This window comes from Botrytis porri (assembly GCF_014898465.1).
Source record: "Botrytis porri strain MUCL 3234 chromosome Unknown BPOR_005, whole genome shotgun sequence".
Taxonomy (NCBI): Eukaryota; Fungi; Ascomycota; class Leotiomycetes; order Helotiales; family Sclerotiniaceae; genus Botrytis; species Botrytis porri.
Genome location: NW_024066079.1, coordinates 1,084,536 through 1,093,925, shown reverse-complemented (window position 1 = coordinate 1,093,925; position 9,390 = coordinate 1,084,536). Strand labels below are relative to the sequence as shown.

At 34.3% G+C, this 9,390-nt stretch overlaps 2 protein-coding genes across 2 annotated transcripts; one reads left to right on the top strand and one right to left on the bottom strand.

Moving 5' to 3' along the window:
- Positions 1-2,235: 2,235 nt before the first annotated feature.
- On the top strand, positions 2,236-3,574 carry EAF01_004030 (uncharacterized protein; the record flags this gene model as incomplete). The annotated part of the gene is made up of 4 exons (XM_038912284.1): positions 2,236-2,828; positions 2,927-3,189; positions 3,301-3,457; positions 3,538-3,574. 4 exons carry the CDS (start codon positions 2,236-2,238, stop codon positions 3,572-3,574), a joined length of 1,050 nt encoding a protein of 349 aa, XP_038771968.1.
- A 429-nt stretch (positions 3,575-4,003) lies between these two features.
- Positions 4,004-4,597, bottom strand: EAF01_004029 (uncharacterized protein; the record flags this gene model as incomplete). The annotated part of the gene is made up of 1 exon (XM_038912283.1): positions 4,004-4,597. The coding sequence occupies one exon, from the start codon at positions 4,595-4,597 to the stop codon at positions 4,004-4,006; it is 594 nt and encodes a 197-aa protein (XP_038771967.1).
- Between the last annotated feature and the right edge of the window lie 4,793 nt (positions 4,598-9,390).

Below are 9,390 nucleotides of genomic sequence, written 5' to 3'. Positions count from 1 at the left end.
GTAGTAGTTCAACTTCAACTTCTACCACATAGTCCTCTTTATCTTCTTCACGAACAATCACTTCGTCCTAAGATTCCACTTCCATTTCTACTACCACCGCCTCTTCCACTACAAATTCTGCTTCTACATTTACCACCTCGGTCGTACCAACCTCGACTGGACCTGTGATCATCCAATCTATTGGCTCATACACCTTCGCAGGGCGTTATGCCGAGGTCACTATCGGAAGAGCTCTTACTGGCGGTACTTATGCAAATAATCTTATGAATTTTCAAAGTTGTTATGCTTTTTCTTCCGCATTTGTCTAGTTTGGTATCGAAAACCGGAAAGAGTGTACGAAATCATCAAGCACCACCATCTCAAGCTAAATTTCTATGGCTATCGTGGGATAGGAATGTCATCAGCGCAAGCATTGTTATGTCTGCATCGGAGAATACTTGTTCCTTGACTTGCATGGGAAATTCTTCCGGATACGTAAGTCTACTTTTCATGCGTACAACCGTTGGAGTTTACTTAATAGCATGACTCAGTGCGGTGGGTCATCTCGTCTGCAGATGCATCACAACGGCACAGGCGCTATTTCAAGCTTGAGCTCCATTTCCTCGACCAATTCGATCTCTTTCCCCGTTCGAAGTGGTGTGATTGTCTCTTCAATATCTTCATCGTTGTCCTCCAGTGCACTAGTCTCACTTACCTCCTCAACCACCACCTCATCTACGATAGATACACGATCCAGTACTCCCTCGACTTCTTCCATCGCTCCTTTCCCATCGAATAATGATCCATCAATATCAATCACAACACCAACCACTCCTTCGGTAACCAATACTGCAACATTCGGGTTTGTCTCAATAGGTTGTTTCAACGACTCTGCAGGAGAACTAGATGATATGGAGGATAAAATGTTCCCAAATTGTTCCCAACCATTCAATGAGCCCCGATCTCTGTATTTCTTCTGCCCTAATTCAAGTCACTGCTCAAACCCCCATCACCTACAAATATTTGGCACTAGAATATGGACTGGAATGTCACGCGGGATCGGTGCCGCCAAACCCTGAACCAAGTAGTCTAACGGGAGCGCACGCGTGTACCATGACTTGCAAGGGTGATTTCAAGCAGAGTTGCGGGGGTCCGAGTATGTATGAATTATAAGGCGGCTACAGCTGTGCTGGCATCGGGTACGAGTAGTAGTAATTGGGATGGTGCGGTGAGCACGGCTAGTGTTTGAGGAAGTTATAAACAAGCATTTTTGGAGGAAGTGTGATTCGGTCGAATGAACGACGTGCATATTAGATGGGGACGATGTTAAGGATATACTTTTGCTGATTGTTGTTCTTGCTGATAGTTTGACAGGGAATTCGCTTCTTACTTTGTTCTTCAAACCGAAATAATAACATCATTCGCAGAAGCTGAGTTTCTTCGCTACGTCGTCGAAGCAAAGGATTCATCTCTTAATTGTTTGCATTTCATCAATTCCAATTCGCTATATTGAAAAATTCTCGAAATCTCATGTTCGACACATTACATGAACAAGGATAAATGATTCCGTAAAGTGTTGGCAGATTCACCCCACTTCGGCTTTTGTAAAGCCCGTTGTTATCACCAATTGACACGAGGGAGCAAGGGATTTTCCTTGTAGAAAGTAAAATGGCCTGTATGGGGGATCATGATGGGAAGGAAGTCCGAGGGGAGAATCCAATCATGAAGGTGGAGAGGGATATGTAAGTTGCTTCACACAAGAGACGTTGAATGTGGGACAAGCAGGAGTCAAGACTGACCTCTTTTAAAAATACATCAGATGTTAATCTTTTTTGCCGACCGCAATCCGCAATAGTTATCTTGTTCTCTTTGCTGGACGTGTCAGATTTTCGAATTGAAGTCATTAGAGATCATGATTGTCTAGGACCATGTCTAGTCGATTAATAATTGTTTGTATATCAGCACCGAGGTTTTATTTGAGTAGCTCTCTAATATAAGAGTTTCGCACGCCATTCTTCTTTCAGGGGGCTCTTTTTCTTCTTTTTGTGTTCTTCATATAGTTCTTTGGTTATGCAACCCTCCTACAAACTACGTCAGTAATTAATTTTTTGATATCCTATGGGGTTTGTTTGAGAACAACGTTTCAATCAATTGAACTGATAGTTTGGAGCGATATTCGATTTATTTCTTGGGTTTGAAACCATTGGTTCGTGTAATAGTCACTTATCTATCTATACATTTATCCTCTACACTTCAATGGCTTCCCCTCCATCCGTAGGATCTGAACCGGCAACAGAAGCTCCAACACCAGCTCCCGTACCAGTAACGCTCGAAGCGGACGATCCGGAAGCTTTAATCGACGATGGCGATTCAGCCCTTGGATCTGAATCCGGAAGTTCCACAACCTCACTCGCATCAAGTATTACTAGATATCGCATAGAGAATGGACGTACATATCACGCTTACAAAGATGGAAAATACGCATATCCTAATGATGATATGGAGCAAGAAAGATTAGATTTACAACATCATATATGTAGTCTTACGTTTGATGGCAAACTTTTCACAGCACCAATTGAGGCAGATAAGATTGAGAGGGTTTTGGATGTGGGTTGTGGAACGGGAATTTGGACGACAGATTTTGCGGATGAGTATCCCCAAGCTACGGTTTTGGGAATTGATTTAAGTCCTATTCAACCAATATTTACACCTCCAAATGCAATATTTCAAGTGGATGATTTGGAAGAGGAATGGACTTTTGAGGATAGTGATGCGTTTGATTTTATCTATGCAAGAATGATGACGGGAAGTATTGGGGATTGGGATCGATTTTTTGAGCAAGCTTGGAAGTGAGTTTCCTCTTTTTTTGTCTGTTGTCAATCTAATCCTTATTATCCTTTTCCTCAAATCACTGAAATTATCGCTGTGCTAACTATATTTTGAACAGTAACCTGAAACCAGGTGGATATATTGAACTTCTAGATATCCGACTTCCCGTCTCCTGTGCAGATGATACACTTAAACCCGATTCAGCGCTTCTTAAATGGTCGCAATTACTGTTAGAAGGAAGTGTTATAGCAGGCAGGGATCTGGATAGCGCAGTTACTTGTAAAGAGAAACTGGAGAAAAGAGGGTTTCAGGGGGTCAGTCAGACGATATATAAGTGGCCAGGGAATAAATGGCCGAAAGATGCCAAAGCAAAGGAGTTGGGTAAGTGATGATTATTCTAAACGAGGGAAAGGAGTTTTGAGGGAAAATCATAAATGATGTCAAGAAATATGAAGGAGTTAAAAAGATATATGCTAATATGAATTCAAACAGGAATGTGGAATCAAGAAAATCTTACATCCGGTCTTATGGGACTGAGTGTAGCCATATTTACAAGGCTATTAGGATGGAGTGTAGATGAACTAGAATTATTCTTGGTGGATGTTAGGACGGAGATGAAAGATACATCGATTCATGCTTATTGGGAAATGTTAGTATTCTATAGTTTTTTTTACCTGAAAACTTTACGGGAGTTGATGTTAGGATAATCATGCTAATTGATTCCGATAGTTATGCGCATTATGGTCAGAAGCCTTTAGATGCTTAGTAGAGTACTGGAAAGAGAAGCTTAGGTTCAATGGTCTGTATAGGGGAGTTGGTGATATATAAAATAGATCATAGAAGATATCAAGAGTGGTTAAGTTTGCCATCAATGGCACATATACATCTAGTGGCGGTGGCCGAAGGGTCTTTAATTGTTGGAGCGAAACTATCGGATACAATGCATAGAAGTTCAGGAAGTTATTTACCTGAAAGTCCGAATGTCTACAAATGGATCTTGCCTAGTGGAATGGTTGTATACATGTTCACTAACACTGGGTGAGAGTGGTTTTTTGTTTCCCTTTTTGATCGTCATATGAGGTTGCGAATTATGATTTATCTCTCATCATACTGATCTTCCTCGAACAACGTATCCTGGGAAGAAGAAATAAAGGGACCTCGAGAATATAGTAGTCTCATCTTCCCAAAACTCAAATCAAGCACCAAACTTCTCTATCTCCTGCTCACTGGTTTTAAAAACTCCCTTCAATAAACTCCGATCGTAATATAATCTCACATCACCAATCTGTAATCCCTCGAACCCCACCTCTTCTACCCCCTCTCCATTAGCATCCAAATTCTTTCCCGTTCCTTCGCCCTCAGCCTTCACCAACGTAAACACCATACTCCTCGGTACACTAATTTTCTCCCCTGTACTCTTCACCCACCAATGCGCTATCCACTCTCCATATATTTTCCATTCTCCTTTTCCTGCTGGACCCGTTGTTCCTTCACCTGATCCTCCGATTACAAAAAATTCCTTACTCTCCATATCTATCTTAGAGAAGATGTCACCCCCGAATAAACCCTGGATCCATTTCCAGATTACGGCGCCCCCAATGTAATCAACACCAGTAGCGTCGTGAAAGATACTACGGGGATGGTAATAGGGAAGATAGGAACCGGTATAGCATGCGGTGTTTATTTTCTTGACGTAGTTTTCGAGGAAACTGAGAGCAGGGTTTTGACGAGAGGAGGGGGTGGGGAAGGGTCCGGTGTGCTGATATATTGTGAGGTTTGAGGTGGACATTTTGAAAGAGGTCGTCTTGAGACGATGTTGGTTTTTGAGGGGGATTTGATAGCTGTTTAGGGCAATGCTTTTCGAAGATGAGTATAGAGATCTCCAATTTGCATTTGGAGTGGTGATATTTATATAGAAAGGTTGATGACGGTGGGGTTGTCCCTGACGATAAAATATAACTCGAGGATCACTAATCACCGAGATGTATGAATAGTAATCGTATTAAAAAGCATCAATTCTAATACCGAATTGACGTAAATAGTCATCATGATTATTCTTAATGATTATTAAACCTCCGGAGGAATTTCAGTTGTTTTTAGATTCTTTAATATACGAACGTATAATATATGTTCTAAATATATAGTAAAATGAGAAAGATAAGGAGAAATAAGATTTTAATTATGATAAATCAATTTATTAATACAGATTGAGGTTTATATAACTAATATCATATGACATTATAATTACTCATTATATCTACCTTAGTTCAAGACTAGCTTGAATTAGCCGATTGTTATTATATAAGAGATAAAGAGATCCCTTAGAATCTCTTTTCTCTTTAGCTTTCTTATTCTAGTTGATCGATCTCTATCGATATACTCTAGTATGTGATCGTAACAATCGATAGGTTGAGATAGCAACTATCTAACTCCAACTCGGGAATTCTGACTGTGCTTAGGGCTCGTTCAAATCATTTTTCGAATTATTACTAAAATAAGATTAATTGAATTATTGACTAAAAAATTAACCTAAACTTTGTAGACCTAACTTTATATTTATAAATTTACAAAATGTATAATAATAAAATATTAATAAATGAAGATCGAAGCTATATTATAGATTTAATAAAGTTATTATATAAAATTTCAAATCTTATAGATTTATATTTATTGAAATTTATAGTAACATATTAGTATCCGGTAAATAATTCTTAAATTATAATACAATCTAAAATAATTTTATAGGTAATATTAGTATTCGATAAATACTTATATCGCCTAAGCGAGAGATAAATAATAACGTTGTTATGATTTATAAGGCAACGAAAATAAAAACAAGGAAAGTGTCACAGGTTCAATACGTAGTTATATGGATGCCTAAGGCATCTACCCTCTATATAGTCAACACCTCTCCACCTCTTTCTTTACTCTTTATAAAATATTATATATTTTATCTAATATTTATCTTTTATATTATAATAATATATTTTACTTTATAAAAAAGTTTTATTATAGCAAAAATAATTCAATTTTAAAAAGAAATTCTTTATTTCTATTTTTACTTGTTTAAGATAGATTTTTTTTATAATTTTCATAATCTTTTATATCTTTTATGTTTTTTTATTTTCATTTTTATTTTTATCTTTATTTTTGTTTTTGTTTATATCTTCATTTTATTTTCTTTTTTTATTATAACTAATATACTAAGCATTTCGAATACTAGCTTATTATTATTTGTTTTATTTAAAATACTTAAAATTAAAATCAATAATGCTTTTAATTAATAGTAATGAATTACAGGAGAGTTATTTAACCTTTAGGATTATAAACTTTATAATTCTCTTTCTTTATTGATATTAATATAAAATTAGTAGAATTACTTTAATTATTTATATAATGTTATTAATTATATATTTAATTTACTTTTGATTATTCAATAAATATTTAAATAAGATTTAATTATAAGATATCTCCTTAAGATTGTTATAAATAATTAATTAAATATTTAATTTTAATTGATTTAATTATTATAATCTCAAATTGTATAAAATCTACTAAGTGCTTTTGCTCAAGATAAAACTGGTTAATAATAAACTTCAAAGAACTTTAAATCTTTTTAAAAGGAAAAGATAGAATTGATATTTTAATAAAAGAAATATATTATTTGAAAATAAGGTTTACAAATCTATTGAACAATTGATTTAATTGTTTTTAATATAAATAAATAAAAGTTTTTATATTTAGTTTTTTTATTAATAATTATATATATTAAAAAAAATTAATTAATATAAATAATATTATTAATAAAATCTTAATCTATATTATTAATAATTCCTTTTTTAATAAACTTAATGAGCTTTATATCTTAGTCGATGTAGTATATAAAGTCTTAATTCGATTTAATAAATTTAAAATGATTAATAAAATGCCTTTTTCGATTTTTTATATTCAACTAAAACATTTCGATATAATATATTATAAGTAACTATATAAATAATTGTAATAATAAAAACGAAAATCTCTTATAATCTTCAACAATTATTTATATAAAATTCTAATTCTTATTCTCTTATTAATATCAATAATTAAAAACAAAAGTTTAAAGTTTAAAGTTAGAATTTATAAAAGAATGAATACCTTTTAGAATTGAAAATGAATTCAAGCTTTATATAATATTATATATCTCTAATCAATATATTATTTATTATATTAATATTATTTAATTCTATAAATTTTGATACTTTCAAAATATAAAATTAATAATGAAAAAAGAAATATCGATTTAGTCTTTATTATTATTATAAGAAATCTGATTACTCAATATAGAATTATAATACCAAAAAACAAATGAATATACAATAAATAATTAAAGGAGGCTTAGGATTTGCGGGTCTTTAAGGAGGTTTCGACGGCCATAAATTATATCGAGATACTTTTATTAATTAAAATAATTAATACTTTAATTAATATTAAAACGAATCTTATAATTAAAATGATTTCCAAAAATATAATTCTCAGAGTAATTATAATAATAATAATGTCTATATTATATTCTATTTTAAATAATAATTGAATATATTTTAAAGATTTCTTGAAACTAAATCTTTAATGTCTTTAAAAAAATATATCTAATATTTTATTCTATAATATATTAATATTTTTAATCAATAATTACACAAAAAAAGCTTAATCTTTATATTAAATCATTTATAAAGATTATTAAGGAATATTGAATAAGTAAAATGAATTATAGTTAATAAAGAGTTTTTATAATTTAATATTATAAATAGTAAATCTTTATTTATTAAAACTATTATATTTTTAGCACATAAATCTTTTTTTAATATAATTAATCTGATTGATAGTGAATACTTTGGAAAAGTATTTGTAGGTTAATCTTTTGTTATTAATTATAAGATATATATTCAAATTCGTTTTTATTAAAGAAAACTTTATTTAGTAGATAGTAAAGTTGTAAATATCATTACTAAATATTTTATTATAAATATAATTATAAAATTATATTGTAAAACCTAATTATTTTTTGTTATCAAATTATCTTCTAATATACTAATCATTTTCGATTTATTATAGTTTTAATACTATAATTTACATATAGATTAATCAAATATAACTCTCTTTTTTATATCATTCTATTATACTATATAATATTGTTGAGCAGACTTGGTAAGGTATATATATATAATATGTATAAATAAAAGGATTGTTTATTTCTATCTATCCTCTTTATATAAAAAAGGAATTACTATATTTATATATATGTATTACTCTCATTTATGTACTTTATGTATATATGGGGTAAAGTATGACATGTAATGTTACATTGTCATTTACATACAATTATAGAAAGCAACAACAATCATCTAGTCATCGGTTAATCTTTAAAAAAAAGAAATCATTCAACTACTGAAACGATCACGAATCAACTACATCTAAGGGCCTCACAGGAGGCTCCCCTATGCCGCTAGTGATGCGCGCCCCCGGCGCGCCGAGCGGCTCCCCAACCCAAGAGGTGATCCCCCCTCAATCAAGTACCATTACCCCAGGGGCAAGCATTGCCCCTCCACCAATTATAAGATCGCTCACAGGCTCTGCCCTTGGCGTAATTAAGGATCGATTCGAAAGGATCGATAAGACAGAACGGGAGAAGCGAGAGGTGATCGAGGCGTTCGCAGCACTAGCGGATAAGCTTGCACAAGGCTTCCAGGGTCAACAACATAGACTCGCAGTGAATATTAAAGGGACGATCATCTCCACACTGCTGGGAGCAGCAAAGGCTACTTCTGATCAATGGATAGGGCTCACAACAGAGCATTCACGAACAGAAAGCAATAAGCAGAAGACCTACACTGATGCACTGAAAACTCGGATAGTGCCTGAGGCAGAAAGCCCCACTAAGGCCCCCACCAACACAGGACGCCCTGCTCCTATTGGAGGAGCGAACACTGAGCGTATAGAAGCACGCAGACTCAAGAGGGAGAATGACCGGATCGAGAAAACGATCCTTATAATAGCTAATGGGGAAGCTCTGCTCTCAGAGACAAATCCCTTCCTACTAAGACTCAGAATAAAAGAGGCAGTTACTGGACTCACATTAGCAGAGATCCCCTTCCTTCAAAGGAATAATACGGGCTGGACTCTACGATGCAGCTCTAGCGCCAGCCGGGAGAAGATCATGAAAGCAGATAACTCTGAGCGGGTGCTTAAGACCCTCCATGCAACAAGCATGCGCAGACTAGAGAAGTGGTTCATGTATGCAGTCCCACAAGTACCTCACGATTTTTATCACATCGAAGGAGCTCCTGCTCCTATGCCTACTGAGCTTATCAAAGAAGAGATCACAGCTCAGACCGGCAAGCAGCCGGTCAACTACCGACTGGCACGTAGCGGGGTTAACCCGATCACTAAAAGAGCCACCTGGATCATTGGCTTCAATACTGCAGTATCGCGGTTCCGACTATTCAATAGTAGCTCCTACTCGGTTCTCCTAGACAAACCCCGGGAAATTCAACTTCACAGTACTGGCTGCCTAGGGTACTGCAACCCCTTCACCTGCAACAG